The sequence below is a fragment of the Bacillus rossius genome, assembly GCF_032445375.1.
Source record: "Bacillus rossius redtenbacheri isolate Brsri chromosome 9 unlocalized genomic scaffold, Brsri_v3 Brsri_v3_scf9_1, whole genome shotgun sequence".
NCBI lineage: Eukaryota > Metazoa > Arthropoda > Insecta > Phasmatodea > Bacillidae > Bacillus > Bacillus rossius.
Genome location: NW_026962012.1, coordinates 18614484 through 18629249, shown reverse-complemented (window position 1 = coordinate 18629249; position 14766 = coordinate 18614484). Strand labels below are relative to the sequence as shown.

Here is a 14766-nt window from a genome sequence, read left to right as displayed (position 1 = left end):
TTGCATGATGTTGATATCCATGACTTTCTTTGTCGGTTGTTTTTTTCCATGGTGATAATATGTTTTGTTCGTATGAATTATGTACCATTTAAGAGTAAGTAAACTTGAGTTAACTAATTTGGTTCTATATCATTATACCTTGCTTTCACAATAGGTTATGGGCCCAGAAACGTGAAATTATGATATATATTATGAAATTATGATATAGACGTAAGAAAACATGGTATTAGATATGGCAGCAGGACAAGCTCATAGCTCATTGCCGACGATCGAAAAGTTGGTCGGACGGGAAAATTATAATACTTGGCAGTTTGCAATGAGAACTTATCTGGAACATGAAGAATTGTGGCAGTGTGTCACAGGTGAAGAAAAGGATGACAAGAAGATTATACGCGCTCGGGCAAAGATTATTTTGTCAATCAGCTCTGTAAATTATGTACATTTTCAAGACACTTGTACAGCAAAGGAGGCATGGACAAGTTGAAGAATGCTTTTCAGGATTCAGGGTTAACAAGAAGAGTAGGATTGTTAAGGTCTCTAATTACGACTAGGTTAGAAAGCTGTACTTCTGTAGAAGAGTATGTCAATAGTATTATAACTACTGCACACAAACTCAGAGGCATTAATTTTGAGGTTAGTGAAGAGTGGATTGGAACATTATTGTTAGCTGGGTTGCCAGAAGATTATAGGCCAATGATAATGGGACTAGAAAGTTCAGGAGCGCCTATTACTGGAGATTCTATTAAGACCAAACTATTGCAAGAAGTCCAAGTAACTGCAAGAAAACCAGGAGTTCCTGAACAAGAGTCTGCCTTCTACAGCTCCAAGGCGAGGAGGGATTTCAACAAGGGTCCCAAGTGTTTTGACTGCAATGGGTATGGCCACATAGCACGTCATTGCCCCCAACGATTTGAACGTGCAAGATATTCAGAGCACAAGGGCACAGAAAATAAAGGCGCCGGTCACCGTGCTTTTCTGAATGTTGTCCTCACTACAGGAAATGCTGATACTGAGGAATGGTACATTGATTCGGGGGCAACTGCACATATTAAAAGAAAACTCAGCTGGCTATCAGGCACTCGTGAAGATACAAATGATCAAATCATGATGGCGGATAACAATAGACTGCCAGCTAGAAACAAAGGAGATGTACACTTGAAGGTATCTGTAGCTGGAAAGGTAGATACTGTTAAGGCAGAGGAAGTTTTGTATGTACCTGATGTTTCAACTAATCTGCTGTCTGTAAGTAGAATTGTCAAGCATGGCCACACTGTGTTGTTCTCTGATAAGGGTTGTTGCATTTATGATACTAACTGGGAGCTGGTGGCTACAGGCTCTTTAGTGAACAATATGTACAAGCTGGACCAATCTGAAGAAAGAGTCAATTGTACCAGATCGGTTTCTGGCAGTGCTCTGTGGCACAGAAGGCTAGGTCATTTGAACCGATGGGGTATGAAACAGTTGCGGGATGGATCCGCGTCGGGGCTGAATTTTTCGAACGTGGACAGTGCTACATGTACTACTTGTGTAAAAGGCAAACAGCAAAGACTCCCATTCAAGCATCAAGGAACAAGGGCACTTGACACATTGCAGTTAGTGCATTCTGACATTTGTGGTCCAATGGAAGAGTTGTCGATTGGAGGTTCCCGCTATTTCTTCACTCTCATAGATGATTACTCTAGAAAGGTATTCGTCTATTTTTTAAAATCTAAAAGTGAAGTCACAGATACATTCAAGGATTTTCGATCCATGATTGAGAGACAAACAAATAAGCAAGTCAAAATATTGCGTACAGACAATGGGGGTGAATATGTCAACAGTGGACTATCGATGATCTTGAAGGAACTTGGAATCCAACATCAGACCACTTGCCCCTACACACCTGAGCAGAACGGTCTAGCAGAGCGACTGAACCGCACTCTTGTGGAGAAGGCACGTTGTTTGCTCATCGAGGCAGGGCTGGATTACTCTTTTTGGGCTGAAGCAGTGAACACAGCGGCTTACTTGCACAATCGTTCCCCTTCTAGAGTGTTAGCTGGAAAAACACCAGAGGAGGTCTGGAGTGGGCACAAGCCAGACTTGCGACATCTGCGAGTTTTTGGGTGCAAAGCCTTTGCACACGTTCCCAAGCAAAGACGTAGACGATTTAGTGAAAAGGGTGAAGAATGCATCTTTGTAGGCTACTGTGAGAACTCCAAAGGATATCGACTTCTTAAACAGGGAACTACAAGAGTTATCAAGAGTCGTGATGTAGTGTTCATTGAGAATGAAGGAATTCACAGAGTTCACAGTGAGGCTGAAAAGGATGTGTTTAAACCTATTCCAACTGCATCTCTCCAGTTAAAGGAAGACATTCCCATCATGGTACCAGATGATGTTGAAGACAATTCATGCCATGAAACAGATAGTTTGAATGAATTTAAGGGTTTTGAGGCTCAAGAAGGCTTCAGTCAAGTGGGAGACTGTGCAATTGAAGACTATGTATGTAGCGAGGAACGAATTAGTGATGATACACAAGATCAGCGGCTCCGACGTTCTGGTAGAGCCCAGAAACCAAAACAAATGAAGGACTTCATCATGTACAAGGTTAATGTTGACTCTGCTGATCCTCAGACTCTGGAGGAAGCTCTAGCATGCTCTGCGAGAAAACATTGGATTCATGCCATGAAGGAAGAAATTGACTCATTAAGACAGAATAACGCATGGGAAATCGTAAACCTACCAGCTGACAGAAAACCCATCGACTGCAAATGGGTATTCAAAACCAAAAGGAACACAGGATGAGGCCAGGCTGGTTGCAAAGGGTTGTGCTCAAAAAAGAGGAATTGATTATGAAGAGACATTTGCTCCTGTAGTTCGTCACTCGTCAATAAGGATAATTTTAGCATTGGCTGCAAAGTATGACCTAGACATTGATCACATGGATGCTGTGACAGCCTTCCTACATGGAGATCTTTCGGAAGATATATATATGACTCAGCCAAAAGGTTTTGAAGAAGGTGAAGAGAAGGTTTGCAAACTTTCAAAGGCAATATATGGTCTTAAACAAGGTAGTCGAGCATGGAATCAGAAGCTAAATAGAGCTTTGGAAGAGATTGGGCTCTCTCGTTCAATGATAGATCAGTTATATATTTTAAGGTAGAAAGTGGGAGCATCGTAATTGTAGCTGTCTATGTTGATGATTTACTCATTGCCTACAACAACAGCCAAACCAAAAATGCCATTAAAAATGGATTGATGGAGAGATTCAAGATGAAAGATTTGGGAGAGGTCAAATGCATTCTGGGAATAAGAGTTACACGGGACCGTACTGCAGGGAAGATCTGGATTGATCAAGAAGGTTATATCAAGGAGGTGCTGTCCAAGTTTAACTTGGAAGAATGCAATCCAGCAGTCTGCCCTAGTGACATCAACCAAAGGCTGTCGAAGAATATGGGATTGCAATCACAAGAATCTGAAGAGTTCAGCAACGTACCTTACCAAGAGGCTATTGGAAGTTTGATGTATGTTTATCAGGGAACCAGGCCCGATATTGGATTTGCATTAAATGCAGTTAGTAGATTCAGTAGTAACCCCTGTAAGGCTCACTGGGTGGCTGTAAAAAGAATCATGCGTTATTTGAAGGGTACAGCAGATGTCAAGCTTGAATTCAGTAGTAGTGAATCCAGTGACATTACAGGACATTGTGATGCAGACTGGGCAAATGATATCGATGATCGACGTTCCACTACTGGCTACGTTTTCACTTTGCAAGGAGGTGCCATTACCTGGAGTAGCAAGAAGCAGAGAACTGTAGTGCTGTCAACAGCAGAAGCCGAGTACATGGCACTCTCCGCAGCATGTCAAGAGGTACTTTGGCTTAGAGGATTGATAGGCGAGTTAGACAATATTTGTTCACATGGAGCAATAAACATTTTGTGTGATAGTAAAAGTGCAATTGATTTGGCGACATCACCTGGTTATAGAGCAAGAACCAAGCACATTGACACAAAACATCATTTCATACGTCAGCTTGTAGAAGACAAGGTGATCAACGTGATTCATCAAGGTTCTGTTGGCATGATTGCTGATGTGCTGACCAAAGGCCTGCCAGTCACCAAACACCGTTTCTGTGTTCAAGGAATGGGACTCAAATCAGTGACCTAATACATTCACAAAGTATGTTCTAGTGGGAGTGTTGTGACTGAGAACAAACTTCATATATTATACATACATTGTTTACATTGTTTGCATGATGTTGATATCCATGACTTTCTTTGTCGGTTGTTTTTTTCCATGGTGATAATATGTTTTGTTCGTATGAATTATGTACCATTTAAGAGTAAGTAAACTTGAGTTAACTAATTTGGTTCTATATCATTATACCTTGCTTTCACAATAAAAACCATTCATGGCCCGGCCGTAACTTACAGATATTAAATATCTCTGTCTTTTAGAAGAGCTTTGGCTACACTATATTCCTAAGGATCTCTGGAGAACCACAGAATCAGGTTGCAGCTAGTATCAAGGAAAGTTGGGCGGCGACAAAATCGGGGATCTCTCTAGTGGAAGACAGTTTCAGCTATGCTACTAATCACAACATAAATTTGCATCACTACAGAGACTACAGATGTCCGTTGCTTTACTGCAGAGACTACCTTAATTAATTTGTCTTTATAGTTGCAATCATGATAAAACGTGTTACGATTACATACAGGACTATTTTCCTTATTAATCAAAACCAAACTTGGTACAAGTAGTACCAAAAGAATTACAAGCAGGATTATTATTCTTTGTAATAAAAATTCACAATTGATACAAGCAGTACCAAAAAAAAAATTACACACAAGTAGTACCTCAGAATCTTGAACAAACTTTCAAATGCTGTTTTTAGGGAAAATAACAGGTCTGTAGGGTTAAGAAACATTACTTTTACTTTCGGAATTTCATTATTTTCTCTAGGGGAAAGCCACGACTCTACATTTAACCACATTAATAGTTAAGTGGGATCATGTTAAAGGTTAATACATCCAATAAAATTATAATACAAGTGTCACTTTATTAAATACCAATTTAATTTTTTAGGAGGTATTAATAATATAAGTAAAGAGAACTCACTTCATTTTCATTCTATTTGAGGAAGAAATTATAAAAAAAAGTTGTAAAAACACATCATTTCTCTAATGTATATTATGACAAAACCATCTTTTGCCTGCAAATGACATTGTATGTACTCCCACTTAACCATTTTTAATAATTTTCTATAGTAGATAAACTTATGAACAATTAAAAATTAAATTATAAAAATTATATTTTTGAGTTTCTCTTAATATAATAAATGTTTCTGTAAAATGGCATTGTGATATTTCAAGTAGTTTACCTTTTGAACAGTTGGTTGGATTATGTTAGTTACATTTAAAAACTTAAAAATCATTTAAAACATTACTTAATTATGTTAAGTTAGTTACATTTAATGTACTGTTAAATCATGAGAATGATTGGTTAGCTTCATTTAAAATAATGTAAAATGGTGTGAATGATTGGTTAGGTACGGCAAGTGCTTAGGGACATTAAAAACACTTAACGGCATGTTTCGGGATAAGTAGTGCTAAAAAATACCATTTTCAGAATGTTTTTACACATAAAATTAGCTATTGTATAAATTTTCCATTTTGTTTTTGCCTACAAACATATAGACTGCACAAGTGATGGCAATTAAATTAGAACTATGCTTTTCTTGGCAATTTTGACGAAAAAATATTGAACTTGGGTCCTTATATTGATGGGATAAAAAAAAGTACTAATTAAAAAAGGATACACCAATGGTGCTAATTCATTTAGCACAATGTTAATTTTACTGCCCCAGTTTTGAATAGCACATATGTAAATTCAGTTAACATGAAATTGCCACAGACGCCACAAAGCCTGCTTCAACTCGGTAAACAACAGATGTGCCGTGGCTATGAGGGGGGAAGAGATGTGCGCGCAGGTCTGGTGTACCAACATCAGCTATGGCAAGTTCAGTTGCTGCTATTGAGTGTAAAAGAACAAATGTTTTTACTTCAGCACGCATGCCGCCGGGCCGTACCCTTGTCGCTCGGCCACAAACCGAGCCGAGCTGAACTCAGTCCAGCCAGCAGCAGGGAACTCGCACTCAAACAACATAAAGCAATGTCTGCTCATTTGTCTGTCGGTAACTGTACGTGCGCAAGCACCTGCAGTGGGAATCATAGTGGAATCATGGCATAATGCATCGTGTTCCAAGTATTTGAGACAAAACTACAAGTATTATGGTGCGCAGATTGTCATGAAGGCCACGCTTATGTTGGTCGCACTTTAGTTTTAAGCAAGTGAATTGTGCGCACAATCTTACGAAATAAGGACTCTATCAGGCATTCACGAACACACGGCAAAATAAAAAAAAGGCGGCGGTCGAATGATAAACAGAGATCTTGTATTGCAAAATAAGAACGGCGATATCCCCTAAAGTATTTGAAATTTCTTATCTCCGCTGTGTTTAATGAAAAGAGGAAGATAAAGAGCATAGAACTGACGTCGTCCGGGCCTGCGGCCCCCTTTGAGCCCGATATGCCACCGCCCAAACACCACCATCTGTTCAAACCTCCCGCTTGTGCGTGCGTGTGTGTGTGTTGCTAGCCTGGCAAGAGGGCACTTAGCTGCAGTGCGCCGCACCCCTAATTGGTATTAATAATTATTGTAATCCTTTTCTTTTTGCCCCCAAAATAGTGTCATGACGGCTATGTATGATTGTCTTTTGTTTAATTAAATTATGATGTTTTGTAATTTAATACGTGCAAGCACGGACAAGGACGCTCCCTAGCGGGCGGCAAAGGAACTAGCACGGAAATTGATTTAAAATGTTTTCTATCATAGAAGTAATTATTACAGATGGTCTGGGTATGGATGTGATGTGCTAAATTTTGTAATTTTCAATAATAACCCGGGGCACGCAATAGCTAAGTTGTTAACGGTAATTGTGTTCGGCGCGAAGGGCGCCATTTTGCCTTCCGCAAGCCCTGGTCTCTTCCTAGTCTCAGGGCGTGTAACGTGAGTAATAAAAAACCACTTAATTGAGTCACGTGTCTTTGTGTTCGGGGGGGCCATGTGGGTCCTTAACCAGTCAGCGGCGTGTGGGATGCCCTGAGAGCCCACTGCTGTAATTAGAAGCGCGCCCGACGCTGAGAGCGGGCTTAGTTATGGACAGGTGTTGCGTTAAAAATCAGGAGGGCTAATATCTCGCCGCACACAGGTCACGTAACGCCCTGAGTTAAAGTTTCACGCCGGGTCCACGTGCCCACTCACGTGGTGGTGCCCATTATTTTCCACCAGTATTTCAAATCTCAACACCGGTACGCCTTCAGAATAAAAGTAATTCGGACTTTTAACATTATTTTTCAGAAATACCGCTAAACTAAATATTTACCCATATAAAGTATTGGATGGTAGTTTATAAAGATAAATGGTGAGACATATTTATCGCTGAGTGTTATTCTACACGTTTATAGTACGTAAAGAATATTTCCCTACACATTATTACAGATACATACTCATATATACTAAACAACTTTACCTCCTAATAAAAAATTCAATTCCTAACTCAATGATACTATAAAATACAAAAGTGTAATACTAGCATTTTAGTATTTAAATGAAACAAAAAGTATTTGGTTTAACCTAAATATGAACGTATGAGCCATCACACTTCATGGCTGGAGTATGCTGCAGCAATGTGGGAACCCTATACAGCAGAGGAGAGCAGTGAAGCGACGTGGAGGAGAACCAACAGTGATGAAAAGGGAGAGTATTTGAATAGCCCAACAGAGCTGATGAAGGAAATTGGGAGGGAGAGCCAAAATGACAATAGTCGGGCAAAGTTTCAAGGGGGAAGCCTAGAAGTAGAAGGGAGAACTCTACACCTATCCAAGTTTATCCTGTCATCCTATTGACATGATCCTGTATACATTGATCCTTTGATACGTGATGCTTGCTGTGTTAATTTAGTACAGACATTTCCTGATCTTAACAAACCCTCGATATATAACAAAGAATTATGATACTAAGTAGAATACAAAAGAAAAAATTTTTCACAAGACCTGACAATTTGTTTGTATCATGATATTACAGTTTTTGTTTGGCCAGGATCTTTCCACATACTAATTGAAAACAGCAAGCATCATTTACCACAGGTTCAATGTATACATAATCCTGCTATCAGGACTAAGGGATACAGAGCAATTATTGCAAGTCAATAACACATAACCCGCCGAAAAATAACTTCTCCCTCCTTTTGTTATCCAGTGACAAAACATGTGTAACTTGCAATATCACATGTACCTTAAGTAGTAGGCTTAATTGTAAATACAGTTTAAAATGTATTTTCAATACAGTCCCTCTTAATTACTTAATGTTAAACTACAGATAATTATAAATTACGTATGTACAAAATGTTAACAAAGATTCTAGAACTACATAATTTCAATGTTTGTGTACAAATATAATCATATTCTTTTCATTTTGTGAAAACGCTTTGTTAACACTAACAAAAAAGTTTTTAATTACAATAAAAACGCTATTCAGTAACATCAAAATATAAATGTAAGATGTAGGTACTATTTAATTTATTTCTGACCACTTAAGACCTACCTTTACTTACAACATGTTTTTCGCGCATTAATGTAGCGGTTATGAAAACGTATCGATATTATTTAAAAATTCAAATAAATCAACGTATATTATTACGTTCTCCAAATTATTTACATCAAAGTTATTAAGAAAAATATTTTCATTAATTCCATTCTGCGCCAATACTTTCAAATATTCTAAATTCAAAACATGGAGCAAAGTTTAACAACATAACAAACAAAAAGGTTTGCATAAAAAGACAACTATCCGGTTCTAAAATATATATTTGAAAACACATATAATCATTTTAATTAATAACGTAAATTGGTAAAATTCATATGAAAAAATAGTTATGTTAATTTCATTCTTACAACGGAAAACTACCATGAAATAAATGTAACTAATCAAAATACATATAAAATTGTAAACTGTTTAAAGCAACGACCTTGAGATATATAACTGCTTATCACACTGCTTTCAGCGCCAATTGCTGCTGTCGACGGCATACTGGGGAACTACAATCCGAACGAGAGAGAGAGAGAGCTGATTTGACAGAATGGTGGGCAAAACATAGCTGTAAAAGCATTGGTTCTTATGGGAAAAAGATGCAAGTTGCTAGTAAATTCCCTAAAAATGTAGGTTTTTCGCAATTTTAAAGTTTTTGCGGGTAATACTTAAAGATGGAACGAGTGAAATAAAATTTTAAATACAGTTTCATTGTAGTGCGATGTGTAAGACTAGAACATAGCTAACCCTTCTTCGACCTAATGTTTGTGACCAATATAGAGCTGTAGCAAACCGTATGTATTCGTTACTGAGTAACGGGTGCGGCATCTAGTAGCGAGTAACGAAACGTTACACACGAATGCATTTCGTTACTCGCATCTTTCGTATGTATTCGTATGTATGTATTCGTTACAAAGAACGATGTTTGTTTATTAATAAAAGTATAATTTGGAAATTCGTCGTCCAAGTTTTTTACTGTTTATTAAAGGTATTGTGTGTGTAGACAAAGTTTTAGATTCGAACAGAAACAACGTAAGAAAGTATGTTTTAAAATTATAAATATGTATGTTTTTGTTTTTTATAATCGCGTATTTTCACGTTTTATGTTCTTATCTTAAAAGATATATTATAATAAACCGCTCTTATGAGAGTTAATTGTTTCTTGGTTATCAAAAGCTGTTAAATATCAAATATTTTTAATTGTTTATATTCGATTTATTTTTATTTACGCGACGTCATACTGTACGCGTACGAAATACGACTCGATTCGATGCTGTTACATAACATAGCATGTGCCATGTCATGCGGTATCAGAAGTAACGAGTAACGATACGAAAGTAACGAGTACTAATTGTTATAGTAACGAATACATACGGGTATACATTTTTTCGTTACTTTCACACCTCTAGACCAATATGTAGATCAGTCATTGAACCTATTGTGTATGTATTTCGGGGAGGTAATTTGATACAGTACTTGGAATTTATCTCATCACTAAGTACTATTAATTTAAAATAATCTACTGCAACGGAATAATGAAAACTTTTAAATGATTTGTGTGGGTTTTTTATTTGTGCTAGTTGTTATCTGTTCATTCATCACGTAATTTTACACAATGAACATAATTTATTTCGTAATATTACATAATTAACTTAGTACACTGACACTTTTCTGCTGTCAATGTACGTCGTCTGCTAACAAAGCACTGTTTGCCCACCATTCTGTCAAATTCAATTGCAATCAAAGATATCCTCCAACTAGCAGTCTATATATCTCTAGGTCGTTGGTATCTCTGCTGAAGCCAGTGGTCGTAAGGGGTAAGTAGATCGCCGCCATATTGTTCCATGAAGAAAATCTCATTTTCTCATAAGTGATGTGTATGGTGGTGTATGGTAGAGAGGGGTTGTTACAGAAATTTTCGGTATCTGTTCCAACCTGAAACTGATACAGTAATGTAACTAGTTACAAGTATCTGATACTTTTGTATCAGAGCAGTAGCGGTCCCTGGAAACGACAAGGTATCAGCATTCTCGTTACAGGGTACACATCCTCCGTGCCATCATCACCAGCGTAAAAAGGTTGCCATCGTCCGGGGTCTCGGGCTCGAGTCCCGGTGTGGCTCCTAGTGGGAAAAGGCGATTCTTGATCTGTGTTGTCCGGGTGGGCGCCAGACTAGCTCGTTTCTAGTCGTGAATTTGGGGTCGTGGATGTATGTGCCCCTGCGTGGCCCACTAGGGCCGGCGGCGGTGTTGCGTGAGATGATTTTAAATAAGAGGCGTGGAGTTGAGGTGGTGGTGTCGTACCTTTTATTCATAGGAACGAGTCGTACACAATACAACACTCTACAGAGGTCCCCGGGGGGGGGGGGGGGTTACTCGTTATTCCGTGGCGCCGTATTGTTTGTGTTCCGCGTTACGTGTCCTCGGACGTTGTTACGTCTCAGACGTCTCGCTGGGTACGCAGGTAACGTAATTTCGTAACACAAAGGCAGGACACAAAATACACTGAATTAAGGGGGCGCGCACAGGTTACGTGGCACTCGTTACTCGGGTAACGTAAGTTAGCAATACAAAGTACGGGATACAAAAATACACTGGATTAAGGGTGCGCGCACAAGTTACGTGGCACTCGTTACTCGGGTAACGTAAGTTAGCAATGCAAAATACGGGATACAAAAATACACTGAATTAAGGGGGCGGGCGATTGGAGACAGCCAATCCCGTATGCAAATGTCTGGGCGCGGGTGTTGTGCCCACTGTGGTGAAACACGCACCGCAATTAAGTTTGTCCAAGTTCCCTTGCGTGTTTGTGGTCAGCGCCGTGCGCGTGACCTTAAATAAAGTTCTGTAAGTTGCGGGAGACGGTCCGTGCCGTATACTGAAGAACAGCCCCGCTGACCAAGTGTGGTGCGGGGTGTCTTTAAATTGATGCGGCCGGATTAGGTCCTAGACCGAAAAAAGGGACCGGGTACTCACGGAGAGGTTAAGTAATAAAAGGGGTTCTGTTAATTAGTGACTATATTTACCGGACGTTACTTTCGATGAAGACAAAGGATGTTGCCTCTCCGTGGGACGTAGGTCCGCCCCGGTCCGTGAGCTGCGCTGAACTCCCGAACTGGCATGGCGTCCGAGGGAGGCTCGGCCTCTCTCGCGCCAGGCGTGACCTCATTACGCTAGACTCCAAACGGGTGTGTCTGGAAGAGATTTTATTGTCGCTAAAATCCTAATTTAATGTTTCAGGAGGAATGGGTACGGTTCTTCTCTTGTCTACTCAGGTTTCCGCGGTTTTGCCTTTAATTGCTGTTCGGCTCGCCTGACTCGGGTGGGCCATGGCCAGGGGTGTGTTCCGTTAGCGGGAGCGTATACTGGCGGGTGCAGGTCGGGCTCTGGGGTGGTCGTCGGCCAGACGACGTCAAGGTATCTGTGTTTCTGATACATTATTCATCACGCCCGGTAATTCTCTACCTCTGTTACTCTCATGCCCGCCTAATACAACCAGTATCAATCAGTTCAACATTAACTGCAGTTCGTCCTGGCTGTGTATTAATTACCACCATGTACATTGTTGCGGGCTATCATGCTTTGTAGTTAGTATCTTTATAGTGAAATAAGGAATGGATATGTGCAGGAAAAAGACTACATTTGTGTGGAATTTTTTTTACAGAAAATAATGAGTTTGCTAATTGTAATTTGTGTAAACAAAAACTGAGTTATAAATCATCATCGACTAATCTGAAGAAACATTTGAAACGTAAACATTGATATAGTATGCTCACTAATGTACGTATCTGTTTTTTTAATTTTTAATTTGTGATAAAATCGTAATCTTTTAATGAATGAAAACACTATTTACTAATTGTTTTCGAAAAAAAAAGTCCATATGTTGATTACATCCATGGCCGCAACTAGAAAGGGGGGGGGGGGGGCATGCGGGGCATACGCCCCGGGCGCAAAGCTGTGGGGGCGCCGAAATCGCTTGCATTGTAATCCCTACTATAACTGGTAACTGGTAAAAAGTTTTTTAACTTGCATGCCATGAATGTCTTATCTGATTTACAATATAACATCTCAACATAATTAATGTACAAGTCTAGTGATTATACGGACTATTTTATGGACATAGTGGGTTCATGCATGGAAGGTACAGTAGCACAGAAACTGTTACACGTAGGTATGGAAAATGCTTAAATAGCAGCATTTTTCCGTTTGAGGGCCCCCGGACCCCCCGCTTTATTGGTGTGGTATGTGCCAAACAGAGGGGGGGGGGGGGGCGCATGAATCCATTCATGCCCCGGGTGCTAGAGACACTAGTTGTGGCCCTGATTACATCTGTTATTATTGTCAACTGAGAATTTATTTGCATTTTCATAGCTGTTAGGTGCACAAATATAAATGTTATATCTTGTATTAATGTACTTTTTAAAATTAAAATTTCATTTGTTTTATTATTGAACGAGACTGTGAACGCACTACGCACTGAGCGTACTTTGATGTGGGACAATAACCAAACGACTCGTAACAATTTCGCTTTGCGCCTCTCCTTCAACGCCTTCCCCTGCGCTTCCTCCCCTACATTATTTCCCTTCTTTATCCCCTATTCGTCGTTCTTGCTCCCTCCCCTTTCACAAGCTCCGCCCAAGTGACCGTCATCTGCGATCGGGTTCTGCGCACATTGGCCGTGGTGTTGTTCCAGGCGAATTCTGAATTGATACTAAAGTACTTGATTCTTTTCAAGTGTACTCGTTTGCCGTTCCTGATACGGGCGCTAATCAGTGACAAAGTATCAGGTTGTTACTTTTCGACCCACCTCTAGTGTATGGTGGTGAAAAAGTGCATGAATATTAAACAAATAAAGACTTTTGATTCTAGAAAAATTATTGTGTACAAAAGTATGTAGTATATACTAAGTGAAAACTTTTAGTGCCAAATTGGAAGTGTTTTACTTAAATTAGGATAGTTGTGTTAATGTTGGATCGTGTTGGATCGGAATTCGAGCTCTTGGAGTGTATTTACGTGAAATGTCGTCTTGTTCAGCATATGGGTGCACGAACAGGAATGCAAGGAAGGGGGCCGAACAGCTGGAAGTAGAAAAACAGAAGAAAATAACTTTTCACAAGTAAGTTTAATCATTGTCCTCGAGTGTTAATGTTAGGTTAAAACATGCCTCTTGTTTGGGCCTAGTAGAGTATAAATATATATTAATACTGAATACAGAATATATACATACCTACACATTTTTGGCAAAATAGAAGTAGGCCTACTTATAAAATAATGGTCATGTAGTTTTGCATTTCTAAAGGTGGGTTTACGATTGAAAATTAAGAATTAAGACTTAAGACTTAGTCGGATATTTACCATATGACTCTATGTAAACTAGTGGAATGGTTTATGATTGTCGTGTGTGAATTTTGACGGGTCGTGTGTGAACCAAATGATGATTTAAGACTTAACAGAAATGGTTATATTTTATATTTTTCGTTAAGACTTAAGGGAAGCGACCAATCACAACAAACCGGAACCTTTCAACCGGAAGTTTATGTCTTATTATTGGACCGAGCGAGGCAGTATTTTGGGTTAGAATTCGTATATTTGTCATTTGTTATCATCATCCATTTAAAAAAATAGATATTCGATTTGTCAATAACCTATTTCAAACCTGCTTCTCCGTTTCGATCAATGGCCGACCATGTGTTTTGTGCTGTGATTGGTTAGAATTAACGACTTCTATGTCAATCATAAACTGGAAAATGTAGTTTTGACTTAATCGTGTGCTCGATGTTAAGTTATAATTCTTAAGGAAATCAATCGTAAACCCAGCTTTATATGACATCTTACGCACATACTAGTTGTTCGCGAATATAAACAAATGGCCGCCATCTTCTTACGTGAACAAACTGGCCACAGTGCTTAGAGCTTATGCTCCATCTGTAACTTTCTCTAATTTTTGGGCTCCTTGATATACATGCTCGAAGTTGCGGCAAGTAAAAACAATACTTACTGTCGTTTGTTCTGGTTTGTTTTGGTTCCGAACGGCGATGGATGTTAGTATAGTTGAGTTTTACGCAGAACAGGAAGGATATCACTGTGGTTACTGCAAATCTGACGATACGAACTATAGCCATGGTAATTTTTATACAGT

General features: G+C 39.3%; 2 protein-coding genes across 8 annotated transcripts in view; one reads left to right on the top strand and one right to left on the bottom strand.

The window, feature by feature from the left end:
* Positions 1–8857, bottom strand: part of LOC134542674 (SUN domain-containing protein 2-like) — a 116193-nt gene extending 107336 nt beyond the window's left edge. For 2 of the 4 annotated variants that reach the window (XM_063387113.1, XM_063387115.1), the window contains exon 1: positions 8644–8857. In XM_063387113.1, coding sequence (XP_063243183.1) covers positions 8644–8671 — 28 coding nt within the window. In that variant the 5' untranslated portion in view covers positions 8672–8857. The remainder of the gene's footprint in view (positions 1–8643) is intronic. The other 2 variants (XM_063387112.1, XM_063387114.1) reach the window with 2 other exon arrangements.
* A 5738-nt stretch (positions 8858–14595) lies between these two features.
* Positions 14596–14766, top strand: part of LOC134542733 (arginyl-tRNA--protein transferase 1) — a 49377-nt gene continuing 49206 nt past the window's right edge. For 2 of the 4 annotated variants that reach the window (XM_063387230.1, XM_063387227.1), the window contains exon 1: positions 14630–14750. In XM_063387230.1, the coding sequence (XP_063243300.1) occupies positions 14663–14750 (88 nt within the window). In that variant the 5' untranslated portion in view covers positions 14630–14662. Of the gene's footprint in view, positions 14751–14766 lie in introns of all 4 variants that reach the window. The other 2 variants (XM_063387229.1, XM_063387228.1) reach the window with 2 other exon arrangements.